The sequence below is a fragment of the Aulonocara sp. 'chitande type north' Nkhata Bay genome, linkage group LG17, assembly GCF_057382095.1.
Source record: "Aulonocara sp. 'chitande type north' Nkhata Bay isolate Kocher_YH1m ecotype deep benthic linkage group LG17, A_spYH_male_GT1.1, whole genome shotgun sequence".
NCBI lineage: Eukaryota > Metazoa > Chordata > Actinopteri > Cichliformes > Cichlidae > Aulonocara > Aulonocara sp. 'chitande type north' Nkhata Bay.
The window spans coordinates 30,810,440-30,832,468 of record NC_141360.1 but is presented as its reverse complement, the minus strand read 5'-3'; the positions used below and the strand labels follow the sequence as shown (position 1 = coordinate 30,832,468).

General features: G+C 40.0%; 1 protein-coding gene across 1 annotated transcript in view; it reads left to right on the top strand.

Moving 5' to 3' along the window:
- Nucleotides 1–22,029, top strand: part of exoc4 (exocyst complex component 4) — a 146,493-nt gene that overhangs the window by 32,351 nt on the left and 92,113 nt on the right. The window contains exon 11 of the mRNA XM_086268783.1: nucleotides 21,553–21,649. Within this exon, the coding sequence (XP_086124909.1) occupies nucleotides 21,553–21,649 (97 nt within the window). The remainder of the gene's footprint in view (nucleotides 1–21,552; nucleotides 21,650–22,029) is intronic.

Genomic DNA, 22,029 nt, shown 5'->3' with positions numbered 1-22,029 from the left:
AAGAAAATAACACAGAGGAAGAATAAACTACTACTACTGAGTGGAGTTATATTTTACACTTTTCTCTTGTGTATCCTGAAAAATTATTTCAGCTCTCAACAAAATTTCTGGAACAAAGTTAACAATACTTTGAGTTTCTGTTATCATTATCTTAAAGCCCCTGATTTATTGGGCATCCTTGACATTTTATATGTGATCACATTAATATAAAAGACGCTTGCTTTTGGGTAGGTTTGTCAAACAGTGACCAAAGAGTCAAATGCCGTCATTCATTAAAAAATTAACACATAGTTAAACCATTTTAATATTGCATTGCCTCCACAAACCAAAATAAGAGGCACAACTGCTTCTGTAGGTTCATTCGTTTTAACACAGACATGCCTTTTACGTACTTACACATAAAATAATTGGGCTTGCTTGTATTAATTATATAGGGTAATTAATTGTGAAATATATTTCTTTATCAAGCCATCTGGCTCCTGTGTTGCATCAATCTTTTCCTAAGTTAGCCATTTAATAAGGCTTATTGAGTATCTTTTTATATAGCACAGTTAAGGTTCCTCAGTTTTGTTATCTACTGATCAAAATCAGGTGCATTGAGTGCAGTCTCTTTAGTCAGGTTAGGTTAGTTGTTATTTGAAGTGCCGCAGGTTTAAAATGACCCCCATTGGGTCTTATCACTTGAGACTTTTGAATTGTGAAGATTTGGTTTTTTTGAAGCCATGATTTACAACTGTTAAGTTAATTACTTATTAACTGTTAAGCTAATGCACAGTCTTGGAGCACCATGCCAGATCTTGTCTCATCGGCTGATCAGGAGAGAGGTGGTGGATCAGCCCACAACCACAGAGGAGGAGCTTGTTTATGTTCTGTTGGGGCCACAGTCAGTAAGAATACCATTGGTAACACACAACGGCATAATGGTCATTGAATCTTCTTAAACCACTGGATTAAGAAGAATGAATCTTGCATGGTCCTGCTGCTTAAGAAGGCACATGTGCAGGCCCCTCTGAAGTTTCCCAGTTTATATCTAAATGATTCCGAGTCTGGGAGCAAGTCCTGTGGTAAGATGAAACCAAAATTGAGCTCTTTGGCATCAACTCGACTCACTGCGTTTGGAGGAAGAGAAATGCTGAGTATGGCCCAAAAAACACCATTCTCAGAGTCAGTAAAGCCAGAACACTGAAGATAGTTTGTCGATGGGTCTTCCAGCATGGCAATGACGCAAAAAAACTGCTTAGACAACAAAGGAGTGGCTAAGAAAAAAGCAGGTGTCCAGACCTCATCCTATAGAAAATTTAAGTTATCAAAGTGCAACCAAGAAAGATAAAAGATTTAGAGAGTTTCTGTAAAGATTAAAATGGTTATTTCGCTCAGTGACAGACAAATCAATTTCTAACTTGTAGCTATGTAAAGCATTTTTACTGGATTTTTGTTTGATATTCTTTCTCTCTTTATTCAAATGAAACTACCATAAAAAATAAAGTGTTCATTAATTTGTAAGTGGGCAAGATTACCAATTCAGCAGGTAATCAAACAATTTCTTTCCCCATTGTATGTTTTTAAGCTACTTTCCTTTTTCCCCCCTTTTATCTATTTTAATGTTTTTACATTTTACAAAAATAAAAAAGCTAAAATCTTTAACAACATTAAAATGGAAAATAGAATGACTCGTTGTAGCTCACCGTCAGGTGTTGAAGTGACATTCCTCCTCTTACTTACCCTAATAACAGTAGTCTAAAAAATTCTCGCTAAATACCTCTCGCTCCCTTATCTCTGCACCTGCAGCAATGTAACTTAAGCTTGAAGGAGTGAGAGCTGCCCCTACACCACACAGCTGTTCTGACTTTGCCACAGAGTGCATGCTGCCCCCAGCAGCAACTTTGCATTCTATGTAGCTCAGAACACAGATGGCTGCTGGTAGTGCTGCTTTTAAAAAAATGTAATTATTATAATCAAATTTAGAGTATTCGTTGGCAGCACTACTCTGGGGTGATGTGATAGATGAATAGCTGGCGTGTAGATGACAAGCTTGCTTTGAACGGCGAGACAGACTGGTCAGATCTTTTGGCGAATGCCATTCCCTTAATTTCGTCACACATTTTCTGTCTCTCGTTTGTTTGTCACTATCAATTAAGGCCAAAAATGGCAAATAGTAAAAATAATACCAAACACACACACACTTGTTCTGAAAGGTTACAGTGTTTGTTGTGCTGTTGTACGAGTTCCAGCCTCTAATGTAAGTAAACATTATTGCGAGTAGCAGTATTAATGTGTTATGGTTTTGTAACTTGTCGACAATCAGAAATCTCTAATGGGTTTGAAATTAATATGCTCTGTAATGTATGTCTCCCAAGTTTTGTATACACACGCATATATCGTTACACATGTGCACACAGCTACACAGGCACATGGTCACATGCCCAACATACACATTCAAACACACTGGAGGACTTAATTGCTTGCTTTCTCATCTTGAACGGTTCAATTAATCCAATGCTTCATCTAAAGACTCTATTACATCTCCATATGTAGCCACATCTGGAGTATGTGATTGGAACGCATGTATGTATATGAGACTGCAAGTTAGAGTTTATATGTTGTGTACCTTTTATACACCAAATCCTCAGTTGTCTGTCTAAATGTGGATGTACTGTGTGTGGGTATGCTGCTAGCCTTTGCAAACCACTGCTTCAGAATCAAAGAACCTCATCCAGATTCAATCACATTTCCTATGAATAAATGATGAAAATAGCAATTTTCTAGCCATAGATGTGTCACCACTCCCTCATATTCCTCTGCTTATCTCACAGCCTCTACACGTTTACACCCTCCTCCTTTAGTTTTTTATTGCGTTTTTGTTGTGTGAAGGCATCAGAGTATGCCAGTGGTCATCTGGGAGGTGAAGTGTGAATAAATCCCAATAACTCCTACAGTCTTGCGACACACCATAACGCTTTTAAAGCCTTTTTTTTTCTAATTTTATTTCTCTTTGTGCCGTGGTCGCTCATTGTGTTTTGTACTATATTGCCTTGCCCCGGGGCATGTTTGAAGTGACAGTCCCCCCCCGTACACAAAGCCAGCCTGTCGCCACATACTTGCCCCATATGTGCACATAACCAAACATACACACTTTAAACTTATCAATTTCCTTGTAGGTGTGCGCACATACTCCTTCTGCCAGCACTCCAACCTCTGACCTCCCCCTCTCTCTTTGGAAGTGTTCATAATCAACTCTGTTCCAAATCTATTTCACACATTCCCTATTTCCCTTTTGATATTCAAATAGACTTGTTCACAATGTGTCTGGCACAGAAAACAGTCTGCTTGAGTCTCCCTGCACAAGCATTGTAGTTAAAAACGGCTTTCCTTCTTGCCCAACCTTAATACCCAATGCTCAGTCTGAAGTACATAAAAAAGCCTATGTTGTATTAGGGGCTTCTTGTTCGTGCATAATAGCATCATATTCCCACGACAGGAAGGAAACGGGGAAAGATAGAGGTGGAAGAGAGTGGGATGGTAGAAGTGGTGTTCCTTGTCAAACTGATTTGTACACCCCAAAGGGGAGAGAGAAGAGGTGCAAATGGAAAAACGTCTAGCGGGAGACATGGGTGTGGAGGTGATGCTGGGTGGGATATTAGGGGCGGGACTGGCAGGTGTTGTAAGCCACGTGTTCAGATAATATATGTGTAAGACTGGCATGGTCCTGCCAAGTGATGTGTGATGTTACACTCTTTCTCTGTGGAATATATTATGGTTAGGGCAAGGTTATTTTTCAGTATCACTTGGACCACTCAGAAGAGTGATGGGGCATTTACAGCAGGCTGTAACTAACTCTCCAAAAAGTACTCGTACACTAATATTGCTCTTTTCTGTTTAGATTCTCAGGAAAACTAATCCATGTTTTTAAGGTGTAACCTAACTCTGAGCCCAGTGAACATGACACTATGCTTTCATTGGTCACACTTCAAAGCTCCTTAAATCAATTTTTATTGTAGATTCACTGACTTGTCTTCTCAATTATTCTTTTTTCCAGTCATTTGCTGTCCTCATTTGTTGGTCGAATTCAAGGATAATGGTTGTTCACTTATCTTGGAAAGTGATCAATACTTGACTTCCACTGACCTTGCAATTCTAATTTATCATATTCATTAATGGAATCTTAGATAGAATTGAACTTTGTCTGGGAAAAATTCAATAAATGTTACAGGATTATGACTCTGGAATGTCAAACATATTGATACCCCAACTACTACTTCTTTTTTTTATATTTTATTTAATTTCCTCTACTTGCTTTTTCCACATTGATGCTCTCTCACAATTTAGGATTCATAGTAATCCTTCTTTTTCTGGTATTTAATTACTCTACTTGTTTGCTACTTTTAATATAAAAATTCAGCACATGCTGTGCTTCAGTGTCATGTAACCAGATTGAATTTATATGCACCCTTTTTCTTCAAGGCCAGACCTATATTAATCACTTTATTTTAGTAGTAAAATTCTGGGATTTCCTCAAGTTAAAATGTATTCTACCTTTTTTTTAATAAGAGATGATGTCAGTGGAAAGTTGTTTATGTTCTTCATCACAATACAGAGCAGATCTGCATGTTGCAGCACACGTATTACTGCAGATGTTTCGGCTCACAGTTGTTATTTTAAATGTGTTTGGACTCATCATGTTCAATTTGGCTGCACATAGATATCAGTGAAGTTGATGATACACGCATCCCTACATCCATTTTTTACTGCTTATCTGGTCTGGATCCCAAACATACACACATAAATATGCGCTGGATTCTCATCTGCTACGGAACCAATAATTGAATTACAACAGTTCTGTTGCTGAAATTAGAGTGGCGCACAGAACTAGTGTGGAAAATGAATGCGGCTTATAACAATAATACTGGGTCTTTACTATAGTGTACCTCACCAAGCCTCTTATTATGATAGTGATGGACAGAAGCACGATAATGGAAAACACATTTCAGGCAGTTATTTATCGTATCTGCTGAAACAGAATTGATCCAAGTATCTTGCATATTGCACTCTGTGTCAGTTCATTTAGTTCTGGCTTTCCACTTCTAGACAAAATATGAATCACAGATTATTTAAACCCTAGCCAACAGCACCTGCTGGAATAAATCTCAGTAAAAGCACAACAGAAAAACTAAATGACAGCCAAATTGAATCCTGTATTCAGAGAGCTTGGACCAGAAAAACTGCTTTGATGTCTCATTCAGTTGTTCCATGTAAGTGATGACTGCCATGAAACTAAAATAATGATCACATGGCAGCAGCATTTAGGCATGTAGACATGGTCATGAAGACCTGCTGGAATTCAAACCAAGCATCAGAACGGAGACGAAAGGTGATTTAAGCAACCTTTTCCTCGGCATGGTTCTTATTGCCAAACTCTCTCGTCTGAGTATTTTAAAAACCACTGAGTTTAAGCCAAAGTATGCAGAAGAGCACAAAGCAGATGGGTTCCAGCAACACAAAACACTGGGTGCTGCTCTTGTCATTTAAAAATAGGAAACGGAGGCTACAAATTACAAAAGATCAGTGTTGGTCAAGTTACTTGAAAAAAGTAATCAGTAACTAATTACTGATTACTTCCCCCCAAAAGTAATCCCGTTACTTTACTGATTACTTATTTTCAAAAGTAATTAATTACTTAGTTACTTAGTTACTTTTTAAAAACACGATTTACAACCTGAAGAGGTGATAAAGCGATAGATCTTTCAGCCCAATTCTACTTTTTCTACATAATCCATCATACAAAATGTAATCAAATAGAAAAGTCTCTTTTTAAAACTTGTTTTATTAGTTTTTAATCTTTTAACTTTATGCATCAAGCAAGAATTTAATTATATGCAACATTCTCTGACTGGAAGAAATTTGTTTAATATTTAAACCTATTTTCTGCACATTCCAGCACATAAAATATTTTTTTTTGTGTGTTTACACTCACTCTTTCAAATAGATGCAAGTAAAACACAGCAGAAAATAAATAAAGTCAAAGACTAGCGGTCTTTTTGCTCTATTTTCACCTGTAAAGCAGGAGTAGGGTAGGCGGAGGTTTATCATGGTGCAGGTGTGCCGTAGCGGTCAGTGGAAGAATCCGCGAGTTTCTCTGTGAGTTTCCCATTACGTCATAGCGCACTCGGTGCTTGCTTGGAAGTTTAGGGGATTTTTTTCGCTGTAAAAAGAAGTTTTCTTCCCACACACAATGCTAATGGACGCTAATGTTTTTGTCACTTTTTATGGAATCAAACTCAAAGTAAGGTCAGTACTTCCACGCTTTAAATGCTGCACGCTCATACTCTCTCCCGCACTCGATATATGATCTATTGTTGATCTGCACACAGCTGTTGTCACAAACGTCGCACTTGCTAACGTCATTGTCATGAGACATTCTCGCAACAAAATCACGGTTTTAGTAACGCAGTAACGCAGCGTTCCTACGGGAAAGTAACGGTAATCTAATTACCGTTTTTGCAATAGTAATCCCTTACTTTACTCGTTACTTGAAAAAAGTAATCGGATTACAGTAACACATTACAAGTAACGCGTTACTGCCCATCTCTGCAAAAGATCAGTATAACTAAATAGAAATTTGGTGATGGTTTAATGATTTGTGGATATTTTCTCGGCACACTTTGGGCCAAATACCCAGTAGCCCCCCCTGAAGCTTCATATACTTACCTACCTGAGTACTTTTGCTGAAGATGCAAGCTTTCTGGAGAATAACGTGCCATGCCACTAAGCTCAGATGATCTCAAACTAGTTTTTGATGATGGTAGTTCAAGTTCAGTGTACCTACATTTAGCGTACAAAACAGGAACAAACCTACTGTAACTAATAATAACTCTGCATTTAACACCATAATTCCCTCCACACTCACCACCAAGCTGGAGCATCTGGGACTCAGCTCATCTATGTGTCAGTGGATCTCCAACTTCCTAACTGGCAGACCACAGGCAGTAAGGATGGGCGGACATGTCTCAGCCTCTACCACTCTCAGCACTGGAGCCCCCCAGGGGTGTGTTCTGAGCCCCCTGCTGTACTCTTTGTACACATATGACTGTGTGGCCACTACCAGCTCCACCACCATCATCAAGTTTGCTGACGACACCGTCGTGGTGGGCCAGATCTCTGATAGCAACGAGACGGCCTACCTGAAGGAGATTAGGAATCTGGAGAACTGGTGCCAGAGGAACAACCTCCTTCTAAACGTCAGTAAGACAAAGGAGCTGATAGTGGACTTCAGCACTAAGCAGGAGAGGAACTACCAGACCCCCGTCATCAACGAGTGCCCAGTGGAGAGAGTGGACAGCTTCAAATACCTCGGAGTTCACATCACGCAGGACCTGTCATGGTCCTGTCACATCAACACCGTGGTGAAAAAGGCCCGACAGCGTCTCTACCACCTCAGACGCTTGAGAGACTTCCAACTGCCCTCCAAGGTGCTCAGGAACTTTTACTCGTGCACCATAGAGAGCATCCTGGCGGGAAACATCTTAACCTGGTTCGGGAACAGCACCATGCAGGACAGACGAGCTCTACAGAGGGTTGTGCGGTCAGCTGAGCGCACCATCCGCTCCGAGCTCCCTGACCTGCACTCAATCTACAGCAGGCGGTGCTGGACCAAGGCCAGGAAGATAGTGAAGGACCTCAGCCATCCCAACAACAGACTGTTCTCTCTGTTGAGGTCAGGAAAGCGATTCCGCTCCCTGAAGACCAACACAGAGAGACTGAGGAGGAGCTTCTTCCCGCAGGCGATACGGTCTCTCAATCACACCACCACACAGTACTGACCCACACATACAGTTCTTACACACACACTGGACTTTCTGGACTTTGGTTTTGCACAACACTGGTCACTATATTCTTCATTTCCGGTTAATGCTTGTACAGCTGCTGTTATTGTGTATATATTTATTTATATTTAGATTTCTTCATACATTCTTATATAGTTCTATATTGTGTATTGTGTATTTTGTTGTACAGTTATTTTATTTTCAACTTTAATTTATATATTTATCTTTATCTTATTCTTCCCAGTTAAATTTACCCTTCATTCTAATTTGTGTTGTACAGTTATTTCATTTTTAACCTTAATTTATATTCTATTCCTTCCTAGTTAAATTTACCCTTTTTAATTTTTCATATTTATTTCCTATCTTATTCATAGCCTTTTCCTTTTTTGTTTTCTTTAGGTCACGAGCAGTTGTCCAAGCATTTCACTACATATCGTACTGTGTATGACTGTGTACGTGACAAATAAAATTTGAATTTGAATAAAGTGTTCATTGATTCTGCGTATGCAGGTTTCAATGAAAGGCAACATATTATTGCATTATGTATCCAAAAGACCATTGCAATAGTATTGATGGTGACCTGTGAAAGACACTCTGGAGGATGGTTAAGAACACACAAATAGCCCAAGGCAAGCCTGATCCATTGGGCCCAAAACATCTGCTACCAACATCCAATCATTATACAACACAGGACACCCTCAGAGGTCCCATGCCCACACTGCTATCGTTCAGAGCCATTTTGGAGGCATAAAACAAACTGTGTGACAAAGACGAATATGTGTGTGTTTTGTTTTTTTGGGGTGGGGTTGTCTTAAATTCATCTAAGCTAAATAACTGGTACGATAAAACATTCCTAAAACTAGAGCTGCTTTGACCAATAAAGTGCCTGGATAGCTCATGCATAATTAAAAAATTTAATCTGGTGAGAAAATGGAATCTGGAGGAAATGTAATGACAGGGGGTGTAGAGGACAACAGAGAGACTAGAGCAAGGTTGTAATAGTTTACACAGTTCAGACATTTAATCAGAGAGAAAGTGCTTGGTGTATTTTCCTATCCTAGGGCTAATTTTAATCAGCATTGGTCTTACCGTTATTTGGGGCTTTGACTGTCGCCTTTGTGTTTACTTTTAATCTTACACTCGCTGATTGGAGAAGGTGGAGAGAAGAACAAATGAAAAAGGGACAGAGGGAGGGGTGGAAGAAGGGCTTGTTGGACCTTAGCTGCACTTGTAGACACAGGTAAATACGTACACAGCTCTTGCTGTCACAGCGTGCAACAAATTCTTCAAGTAAAGAACAGGATACACAGTGTGCTGCCTAATTCCCTGCTGGGTGGAATGAAAGATGTAATGACATTTGCTTTTCTGGACAGTTGGTTCTCTTAGGTCTTTAAACATGTGTACATAGATGTATGTGTAGCTTGCTATCCTTCACAGCATCCATTGCATGAATGTCTACCCCTAAGAAGAATCTCTCCTCAGTTGTTTCAACCATTTATTTTTTCTTGAAAGGGTTTGCTGGGGCAGATGGTTTTGTATTGTGGGTGTACAGATTGTATAAACCCTCTGAGACAACTGTTATATATAAAATTGACTGTTATAGACTAAAGCACTTTGGGTAAAAGCATGATATAAATGCACTCCATTTACCATCTCCATTTGGGTTTGGCAGTCTAATGACTAGGGCATGTGACATGTCTAGTTCCATATGGAAAAGAAATGGAAAAAATTATCCTTTTTTGTATATCCTAAACATTTGCTGTTGGACTGAAGTTTTTTCTTTTCCAAATGGGATCTGGTCATGCAAGAGATGAGCACTGCTGTTTTGTAAGTGATCAGTGGCACAAAACTGTATCACCAAAGTTAAACTCTGTGTAAAATCAGTCTACAATTCAGATGCGCTCATCAAAATTGGACAATGCAAAATTGGAATAATGTTGCCTGGTCTGATGAGTTTCTATTTGTACTGCGACATTCAGATGGTAGAGTCAGAATTTGAAAACTGAAAGCATGGACCCACTCTGCCTTATATCAACAGTTGTTAGTGGTGTATTGGTGAAGGGGATATTTTCTTGGCCACTGAAAATATACATAAACACAACAGCCTACCTGACAATTTTGACCACTATATCTTCTGATGACTGCTTCCAGCAGGATAGCGCGCCATATCACAAATCTCTGATATTCTCAAACTTGATTTTTGAACATGACGATTAGTTTACTGTACTCGAATGGCCTCCACAATCACCGGGTCTCAATCCAGTAGAGCACCTTTGGGATTTGGTAGAACAGATGATTCTCATCATGTATATGGTGCTGATAAATCTGCAGCAACTGTAAATATGGAGCAAAATCTCTGAGGATTTTCCAGCACCTAGTTAAAGCTATGCTTCGAAGATATCAGGCAGCTTTGTAGGCACAGACGAACAGATATAAAAGATACATATTACAGTTAGATAAACACACGAGTACATACGCATGTATCTACTTACGTACACACTTACTTACACATTTATGTACCTGCACATTTTATTCATCCCCAATGTGGAATTCTAATATCCAGCTTCTTCATAAGAAAATCCCTCCAGTCATAACCATAAGTAAATAAACTCATTAATGTTGAACAAGTAGTATTTAAAATGCAATATTAATATGTTAAAGAATTATAGCAGGAAACAAAATGTGTATATGTTTTCGTTTTTTGGTGGTTGTACCTAACAGAAGGCATGGTGAGTGAATATTTTGTTTATACACTCGTGTGTGTGTGTGTGTGTGTGTGTGTGTGTATATATATATATATATATATATTTATTTATTTATTTATTAGGGGTGCAACGATACACAAAATTCACGGTTCGGTTCGGTTCGATACTTTGGTGTCACGGTTCGATATTTTTTTTGATACAAAAAAATGTTCATGCCTTTTTAATTTGTCATTTATTAAAATTATAAATATATATTTTAACTCAAAAGTACAGTTTTTAAATTTAACCCTAACTAACCCTTGTGCGCGTTTTTTATTTTGACAGCGAATGCGCACCTGCGGACCACTTATGTGCAGCCCTGGTTATTTAGCTCGTCATATTGCAGCCACAGAAATTCTTTTGTCCATGAAACCATAAAGCTGCACTTTCTTTTTGCCTTATAGTCTCATTTGTCATAACTTCTCCGTTTTGTGGTAAGCTTTTCTTTGGCTGTCACTTCTTCACCCTGACCTGTCTTATTTGGCTCAGCAGAACTAAAATATATATACTGCTACTTTTACACACGGACTCACATAAGCTCAGCGATTCTCTGCGAGATCAACCTCTCACATGTTTAAGCTTGCTGCGGGAGATTTCACTTGTCATGTTTGCATAGTAAGCTAACGATTAATAAGACGATGTCAGAGGAATTGGTGCACAAATTATCATCACTCACAGATCAGTGCTGTCATTGCAAAGTGAAAGCAAAAAAACAAGCGCAAATTCAACCGCGATTTCAATATGTCACATATTGACAGTGGCTCACCAATGCCAATGACATAATTACCCAGCTACATTTCTGAAAGAATGCAAAAGCATTGACATATATTTTTCCTACAATAGCCCGACGGGCAGGGAAGAGATAGATTTTTGTAGCCCGACTGGAAAGATCGCTAGCTCCAGGACGTCAGGCTAGCGATTTTGCAAGCCCTGTATCTGATTGAGGAATCACTCATCTTTGGAAAAGAGAGTTTATTACAGAGAAATGTCTCTTTCCAAAATAAAAGCTATACTATCCGCTTCTTCTGGGCTATATTCTCAGCAGCATATTGTAGCGGGTCAGGGCTGTTCGGGGTTCTGTTTGTACAGTTATGTTTTGTTTATGTTGCCATAGTGACGGGTGACGCCCTCTCGCTGCGACGGTGTGTCCTTCCGGGGTCAGAGGGCGCCCTGTGTGTTGTTGCTGTGCGGTTGCCGCGCTGAGCAGTTAGCTAGCGGCAGTGTTCTTCTGCAGATATCAATAAACGGCTGTGCTCCCTGGCTAGCTCACGGGAAGCAAGACCAAACGACACCTCCGTCTCCTCGTTGTCTGAGCTCGCCACATTGGTGTCAGAAGTGGGATGATGGTGGCACCCCATGTTCTGACCCGAGTGACTTTTCCCCCGCCGGTCGTGACCGGCCGGTGCGCCAAAAGAAGGCACCTGGACATTTGCAAAGTGAAAGCAAAAAAACAAGCGCAAATTCAAACGCGATTTCAATATGTCACATATTGACAGTGGCTCACCGATGCCAATGACATAATTACCCAGCTACATTTCTGAAAGAATGCAAAAGCATTGACATATATTTTTCCTACAATAGCCCGACGGGCAGGGAAGAGATAGATTTTTGTAGCCCGACTGGAAAGATCGCTAGCTCCAGGACGTCAGGCTAGCGATTTTGCAAGCCCTGTATCTGATTGAGGAATCACTCATCTTTGGAAAAGAGAGTTTATTACAGAGAAATGTCTCTTTCCAAAATAAAAGCTATACTATCCGCTTCTTCTGGGCTATATTCTCAGCAGCATATTGTAGCGGGTCAGGGCTGTTCGGGGTTCTGTTTGTACAGTTATGTTTTGTTTATGTTGCCATAGTGACGGGTGACGCCCTCTCGCTGCGACGGTGTGTCCTTCCGGGGTCAGAGGGCGCCCTGTGTGTTGTTGCTGTGCGGTTGCCGCGCTGAGCAGTTAGCTAGCGGCAGTGTTCTTCTGCAGATATCAATAAACGGCTGTGCTCCCTGGCTAGCTCACGGGAAGCAAGACCAAACGACACCTCCGTCTCCTCGTTGTCTGAGCTCGCCACATTGGTGTCAGAAGTGGGATGACGGTGGCACCCCATGTTCTGACCCGAGTGACTTTTCCCCCGCCGGTCGTGACCGGCCGGTGCGCCAAAAGAAGGCACCTGGACATTTGCAAAGTGAAAGCAAAAAACAAGCGCAAATTCAAACGCGATTTCAATATGTCACATATTGACAGTGGCTCACCGATGCCAATGACATAATTACCCAGCTACATTTCCGAAAGAATGCAAAAGCACATACACATATTTTTCTTCCTACAATAGCCTGACGGGCAGGGCAGAGATAGATTTTGGTAGCCCGAGTGGAAAAATCGCTAGCCCCGGGACGTCGGGCTAGCGATTTTGCAAGCCCTGTGTTACAGGCATGGCCCTTTAAGGATGAAGCCTGATGGGAAATGTATTCGGGATGTGTGTAGCGGGACTGCCTGGTGTGTGTGTGAAGAGAGAGAGCGGAGAAGGGGAAAAAGTAACGGTTAGCTACAGAAGAGACGAAAAGAAAATAAATAAAAGGAATATAATAACTCCCTCAACAGCCAGAGTTGTGTCGGCGATGCTCGCTGTGAGTAAACTGTTTCAGCCCACTGTACGCGGTGTTCGTGCCTTAGAGAAGAAATAAAGTTTGGTGAAGCAGTTTCCTACGCCTCCTTCGATCTTTTTGCTAGCGGAGTTGACCTGTATAGTTAGCTGTTGCCGGCTACGAGTCAGTTACAGAACCTTCAAGTAACTGCCAGAGGTTTCCTTACTACGGTTCGGGGCCGCGGAAACACCTGTATCTGATTGAGGAATCACTCGTCTTTGGAAAAGAGAGTTTATTACAGAGAAATGGCTCTTTCCAAAATAAAAGCTATACTATACGCTTCTTCTGGGCTATATTCTCAGCAGCATATTGTAGCGGGTCAGGGCTGTTCGGGGTTCTGTTTGTACAGTTATGTTTTGTTTATGTTGCCATAGTGACGGGTGACGCCCTCTCGCTGCGACGGTGTGTCCTTCCGGGGTCAGAGGGCGCCCTGTGTGTTGTTGTTGTTGTTGCTGTGCGGTTGCCGCGCTGAGCAGTTAGCTAGCGGCAGTGTTCTTCTGCAGATGTCAATAAACGGTTGTGCTCCCTGGCTAGCTCACGGGACGCAAGACCAAACGACACCTCCGTCTCCTCGTTGTCTGAGCTCGCCACATTGGTGTCAGAAGTGGGATGATGGTGGCACCCCATGAATGCATGCATAGTTGTATCTGTTGTGAATATGGTGCCTGAACCACAAAAACTTATGCAGGTTTAGTATCAGGCTCAAAAAGGCTATGGAGGTTTCATGGTGTTTTGCAAAGAATGATGCATGATGTGCATTTTAACAAAAGAATAGAAAACGAAAACCTAAAATATGTAACCAGTGTTTCACTTAATCTATTTATAGCCAGGTTTTTGCAACACTACTACCATGAATTGGCAGATCAGTGACATTGGTAAAGTTTGAAAGACAGACAACATACATTGTAAACATCTCCTTCTAGAGTGAATTTTTGTTTTACTTCAACTGACAGATGTGAATTAATTAAAATCAAGACCAAGGAGAGACACTGTATGCCACAGTGACACTTTTAATAATTAATCCTGCTCAATTTACACCTGAATTTATTTATACTATAATTTATTGATTCTCAGCTGTAGGGTGGATTTGGATGCCTGGTTGGTGAAGCAGCAGATACCATCCCATCAAATTAATTTTAATAATAGAAAACTCTCATTAAGACCCAATCAGACATGAAGACAGTCTGAGTGGAATGGGATGCCCGGAATTGACCAGAGAGTCATACATTATTGAAGCGAGAACCAATCTTATTCAAATAGCAGGATTCAGTTTAGTGAATATGCAGCTGCCTGCCAGAGTGATTCCTTTGCAAGCATGTACAAAAATTTAAATATATATGATTTGTACATGGGGTATATTACCTGAATTGATCACTCAAAAAATAATTTTCATAGTACAACAGCGACAGACATGTGAGGCCATTAAGGGGGAAAATTGGATTATTCTGTACATTCCTTCCTATTTGCACAATTTAGACTGCAATATGCAGTGCTGGCTAACAGTTCAGATTAGGGACCTCAATCAAAGGAAGAGCACTGCCTCACTTTATTTATGTATAGAACAGCGATTACTATAAACACTGTGCTAAAGTGCAGATATTGAAGAATCCTACTGGTCGAGTTACACCTTTTATGCATTAACAAAATTTAAACAGAAGTGTTAGTTTAATAAATTCAGCTAATTATTTTTAGGTTTGTGAGTCTACATTTTGTGTGTTAAAGGACCGTGTGAGTTGATTATTTCAGCCACCTTGCTTCCCTTTTGCCAGTTTAAATCAGAATCTATCAAGAGCAATTGTAGATATCTTTGATTGTCTTGAGCCGAACATTTGGTAAGAGACACACAAACTGAAATGTGTTCGGCTGTGACCACAGCTGATTCTTTGTTTTGAGGTAAAAACATCAGGCAATATGTTTTATGTATTTTGTATTTCAAATTGAAATTTGTGGATTGCATTGTAAATGGCTGTTTGGCACAAAAGCACAGTCTTTGTAGATTTCATTTTAAGTTTATACTGTTAAGCTGTGCATCTGTTTCATGCAAAAGTTACCAACATGGGTAAATTTACCATTATCTTAATTATCAAAATATGTGGTAATGCCTTCTGACTTAAAAAAAATCCTTAAATTTCACTTTGGCCTCACTGATGCCACTGACAAAATGAGAATTTAAAAAACTTCATTTTCTATTTAATAGTCAGAACATGACAAGAAAGCCAGTAAGAAAAACAGCAGTCGAAGGTACATTACAAAACGGGGGGGTGTCTCAGAGTCTCCCCAAAAAGGAAGGGGGGATTGACTGTCAAACTACATGCTCATTGCCTAAAAGCACCTGACTGACAGGTCCTGAGTTTGGAATATTGTATGGACAAGATTTAAAACTCAACAGGAAAGTGCTAAAGTGACAGACAGCTGTTTTCTTATAGACTTCTTTAAGACTAAAGGTCTTAGCAACCACAGCTATCACCTTCTGGTGCCTTTCATACAAAATGCTGGTTTAAGGTACTTCTGCATTGGCTTAAATTTTTTTAAATTTTTTTCTTTCTTTTAATGGCTGTTCCTGCTTTTTGTCTTCAGTACTGCATTCGTTTTTGGTGCTGGAAGGATTAATCTGAGATTTTGGTCCATATTGAAATAATAGCATCACAGGGTATCAGCAGAACTGTCAGCTGCACATCCAAGATGCAAATCTGATTATTTTCTTCTCAGACAAATGGTGGTCTGGGAAAATCAGTATCTGAAATGCTCAGACCAGTTTGAAGTTCACACCGATTCTTGGTTTGAACTTTAGGAGGACATCCACCTTTTGTAATTGGGAACATTATTGTGACAGAAGGCAATCGAAATATGTAATGTAAAATATGTTTACTTGAATTGTTGATAACTTTGCTGTTATTGTATTTTGCAAGTGTGGGTTATGTGTCTAAAAAATATGGAGCCAGTGTTTTAATTTGCAGATACAGATACCCACAAACAGAGTTTTAAGCACCTGAACTAACGACCTTGTTTGCCGCTGTCCCTTTTTTTCCGTGTAGGCACACAAATTTACACTTGTGGACATAAAACTGATTGAAACCACTTGTAAATTAGGGATTATTGCCGTTCCTTGGCCTGTCTGTCTTAGCTTTCCTCATCTCGCCCTCTCCTGAAAACTTGCGGATGCATACAGAAACGTGCTGGTCTCAGGGGACACAGAACTGTGTTAAAGAAGGCATCACACGTTCATTCTTTCCCTGCCTAAATCTGGGCAAGGCTGGAATTCATCATAGGATCTAACCCGTTTCTCATCAAACCCAGGAAAGTGTAGCTAATGCAATTTCACTAAGTCACTGCCTGACTTGATTAGATGTGGGCTGGAGAGTGCATGGTAAGACACCACAGGGGTCTGGATTGTTGTCACTGTGCGAGTGTATTTGAGCATATTGTGTCTATGTAATTTCAGCTGAGCCATTTGTTAGAGGCTATGTGACACTACACGCCTTACAATTGTGTTTGTGTGTTTAAAACATTTGCGCCATATGTATATGCATAACAGTATATTAGTATTTGTCTGTTTGTACTGTCTATAATTTATGGGTTTCCTTTTTGATAGCTTTGTGTCATGTCTGCTTAGGTGTTTGTGTTGCAGACGGAGCAGTGACCCTCTAGGGGGATTTCAGGCAGATTTGGCCACATTAGAATGTGTCACTTCTTCCTTTCCAGTTTTCACTTGCCATCCGACTGAGCACCGTGCCTCCTCCACACGCACTCCTCTCACTAATCTCGGATCAGACCGCACACCGAGGGACACAAATGCTCATAGATATGCGTGCATATACAATCACACAGGGCTTGACAAACAATATAATATTTTTACACATTATATGGGGAGAGAGCTGGCACCAGTTCGGTGGCATCCTGACCTGAAACCGGAGCCACCCTGTCACGTCTAGACAACTCTGAAAAATCCCATGCATATTAATGCCCCCCTATTTAATATTCATCAGTGCTATGCCCTGTTGGCAGCTGGTCCCAGACCCCATGGATCAATGAGGTCTCTTCCTCGCTCCTTTGTCTGACACGGATGCAGATGTTTAGAGCATGAAATTAAATTGGTCACCGTCATTGGGAATACATACGTGGTAGTCTATTCGGTGTGTGTCTGAATTTGTGCGTCTGTGCGCTTGTTTGTGTGTAGCTGCCAGTTAGACAGGAGTCTGCAACATGTCGATGTTATTCATGGGAACTTAACTGTTTGCAAGTTGATGACGAAGAAACAAAAGTTTAGCCAGCTTTTTCCACATTGGTGATCAGTGAGTGAGAGAGAGGAGAGAAAGAAAGATAGAGAATATGATGGAGCAAGGAGGATGAGCAAGAGAGTGCGTTGGCGGCAGCTTTGTTTAGGAGCCTGTAATTGAGTCTTAATTGAATTGGCACCAAAGGACGGATGAATGGATAGAGAGATGGAGACAGACAGAGTTTGAGTGAATTGGACCTCATCTTTGTCTCCACTTAGCAACACGAATGTGGGCTTACCGTGCAGGCAAATTTCATGGCAACAGATCAGGATCAAAAACCCTTGAGTTAAAACTTTTGGATGGAATGAAAGCTTCTCTTGTCATTTTAATGAAACTGCAGAGAGTGTTGTCTCCCATACTTTTCAAATGAAACTTGTTCTATTAGAAATGTATAATAGAGGCCCGTACGGTTAACAATGGGTTGATATGCATTTGAATGCAAGGCTAGGCAGGCTGCACAGGTAATGCGGAACAGGCTTTAACACTATGCGAAGGTGTCTTTGTGTTATAGCGCACAAGCTTTGTGAGGCCATATTCGACATGGAAATGAAACAGAAGAAAACAGCAAAGTGAAGCTTTGTGCTGAACTGAAAATCATTTCAGGACACACTCATGCACACACACACCTAATTCTAAATCCTATCAAAGTAGCTTGGATCACCATCTTGTTTGATTTCTGTCCAGTGTTCTAACTTTTCTTACTCTGTACACTTGACACCAAATCACACCTAATTTCATCTGACCAGAATATGACAGGTGCTGTAAGTGTTTCCCAAGTATTAGTTTACCCACACGGGTTATTAATCCATCACACCTTCATGGTTTGAATATAAAAAAGTTCTTTATTCTTCTTTTGTTGTTGTTGTTGTTGGGGTTTTTTTTTTGCCTGCCCGTTTGGTTTTTTAGCCATCGGAATTATTGTCTGAAGGCCAAGAAGGATGCCCAGATGGATTATCACGGCCTTACCGCATTGGTCCATTTCATTGACCTTTGTTATTATTATTTATTTATTTTATTTTATTTTAAGTTATTACAGATGGTACAGACATGACTGGAGGATAGGAAAGGGAGAGAAAAAGAAAGGGAGGAAAAGAAAAACAGAGGAAGGGGGACACTGAGAGAAGAAACAAAAAAAAATAAATAAATAAATAAAAAATCCGCTGGATGACCTGTTGAGAGAGAACATAAAAAAGAAAACAAGCAAAAAGAAAGCAACACAATAAACACGACACCACAGCATAGATAACTGTAACTAACAGTAAATATTAAATATTGAATGTTATTGTGTAGTACGGAAGACCAACACTGCACAATGTGCTTTGAGGCAGCAGCCAAGAAAGATATAGTTTATGTCTGTGAGCACCCGTGTGTACACCTGTGTGCACACCTGTATGTGTGAGCACGCTTGTGCTCCATGCTTGCTCCATGTAATGATCTGCTAGAGGGTGTGGGGAGCCTTAGCCCCGTCCCCCAGGGCATGAAGCAGGCATGGAGGAGATCCCGGCCCCAGACATCCAGAGGCTCCCAGAGCACGAGAGCCCAAAGAGGGCCATGAGGGGCCACATAAGCAGGGGCCACGCAACAGCCATGGCACAGAAGCGCAGAAAAAATTATTTGTTCTATTGCCTACACGTATTTTCCCCATATACTGGATTAAAAAAATCTCTGTAATATTACTTTATGAAGACAGGAATGCTGCTACCATGTTGCTGTCCTCCTCTGTTATAATTATCCAATCACAATTTAAATGCAAGCAGCATATCAGCCTATGCAAACATTTGTACCAACACGCGCACATACAATCCATTTGCACTGCAGTTTGCCATATTGACAACTAGTTGCAATTTCATCTATCAATTATATTGATTACTTCAGGATGAGTGGAGGTAATGAGCTTCAGTTCTGCTTCTCCCCTGTGATCTCCCCTTTCCCCCCATCTGCTGGAGTCCCCTGTCCCCTCCACCAAGATTTTACATGGCAATGATTTTCTGATTAACCCTGTTAGCTGTGGGGCTCACCCACGCAGTGACACAGGGCATGAAGGGGTGTGAGCATGTGGGATACATTTATATTTGTCTTGTCATGTTGATATATTGATGTGTGTATGGAGTGCCACATGAATGAGTCCTCACACGGGGAAATTAGCATGTTAGCTCGGATTTTTGAACTTCCAGTTCCCTCCTTGAGGTCAGTAAGTCAGTGGTACTTTTTGAGTAGGTTTTTTTTTCGGTTCTCAAGATATAGTTTTTGGTTAACATAGGTTTTAAACATTTTCTCTGTTTGCTCACATACTCACATTTTGCTAACATGTGGCTAACAGAGATATTCAGTGTCATTATTCCAAACACAAGGTTAGTGAAGGTGACTTTTTAATAATGCAACTAAATCGTAAAATTAGTGTTTTACTTCATTTATGCTTCAAATGAGAGTAAGGAGACATTGGTTTGTGAAGATTCCTTCTCTTCCGTTTGAGAGCTGAGTGTTTAAACATCTGTCCTCTTTGTACTGCTGACTGTTTATTCTCATCTTAGTTGCTCATCGGTATTTCTTGGCCACTAATTTTCTGCTATTATATGACTATGTGTAAATCCGTTTACAGAAAGAACAAGAAGCACTTTGAGAGTGCACACCTCCACGAAGGCAGCTCACTCTCTAGGCATTAATTACTTATAAGGAAATAGTAATTTCTTTATATATATTTATTTTGTTTTCTTTGTTCTTTTAAAATGTACTTTAAGACGTTTGGAGTGCAGTAAAAACCAAATAAAGGTAACATATGTTTACTTTGATTACTCAAACATTATGTAGGAGTAGGTAATGGATAATAGGTATTTTTAAATAACTGAACATGAATAACTTCAGCTTGTTGTATAATATTATATTAAATATTTCAAACAAGGCAGCCCATTTGTTTTCTCTTGATTGTATTTTCTTTACAGGTGTGACTTATTTTTTTGGGTCATCTGTTAAGAAAGGCTGATGTGAAATATAAAAGTGAGATGAGACGTTGACCTTGAAGACCTTTGTCTACACCCTGACAAAGTTTTACTGGAATTCATTCAAAACTTTTTGTGCTCATGTTTACAGACAGAATGACGCACGCACACAAATGCAACCAAAAACATGACCACCTTAGTGGAGGTAAATGGGTGATTAAGCATTTCTAAATGTAAAAAAACAAATAGAAAAAGGTGGAACAATGTACTAATTTCATTGAAATAACAGAGTTACAGTTCACTGTTAGTTTTAGAGCAGGAATTCCCGAGTTGGTAGACTATGGGCACTATTCTAACTGCAAATAGACTATCCCAGTGACTCTGTGGTCATCTCCTGGCACTCTTGTAGGTGTAGCAGTACAATACAATTTAATACAACACAATACAGCACAATATAAATATTGCAATATAAAGTAGAAGGTGTGGTGATGTGTGCCAGTCTTGGATCACGGCTGCATCACGGTGTCAGTCAAAGATAGTTATTTTGTCCATTTTTACCTTGTGCTAAAAGTGATCACATCAAACTGGAAAATGCCAACAGCTTTTTCACCATGTAACATTTCAAGGGTAAAATATGAAGGTTTTCAGACAAAATTATAGAGAATGTCAGAAAAACTGAAATGTACAGACAAACATACCAGAGAAATCTGATGTGCAGTTAATCGAGTGTGATTTTTTTTTTTCTGTAACAGTCTGGTGTCTTTTGCACATGACTTCATAAAGGTGCACATATCAAATGTCCATTGTGGCAGTCTGTTTTAATGCAGAATGTCACATTTCAGAGGATTCACACTTGCAGTATATTCAAATATCTTTCCTACAATCTGTTCTTGGAGAAAAATATAAGACAAAGTTTACTATAAAATAATACCTCCTTTCTAATCTTGAAGCGCTCTCCTCTATAGTGCTAGGTAATGCTAAGTGAACTCCAGGAAAGCAAAATGGATTTGTGACTTGCGTTGATGCAAAAATACTCTTTGAATTCTCTACCTCTTTTATGTGTGTGTATATGTAACACTGGCAACCACTACGCACATATGCCTGTTTTGTTATTTCTATAACTGTGTTTCTTGTATTGTAGGTGGCGCTGATGACAACCTGATTGAAGGAGGAGAAATGAAGTTTGTGTGTAAGCCAGGTGCGAGGAACATCACTGTAATCTTCCAGCCTCTTCTCAGGTAAAGCAGGTTTTTATATACTATTATATATATTATATACTATACTATATATTGAACAACCACCTAAAAATACACGTGAATGTGGTTTCAGCATGTGTTTTTGGTTCATCTGGAATGCACTGACTCAGAAATGCAAAACAGCAGGGTGTATAGTGCACATGATCTGCTCTGAGACTTTAAAGAGTAAAAATAGGTTTTGATGACACACACCAGGTTACGGTGCATGGGTAACGATTCTTTGGTGTACTGGTGTTACAGTGTCTGTACTGCAGTGGCACTAATGCGTTTATGGCATGGCAAAATTTTTATAATTAACCCTTTAGAGCCGATCGGAGCGGGCACGCTCTGTTTTGCGTAACTATTTTTAAATCCTGGTAGCA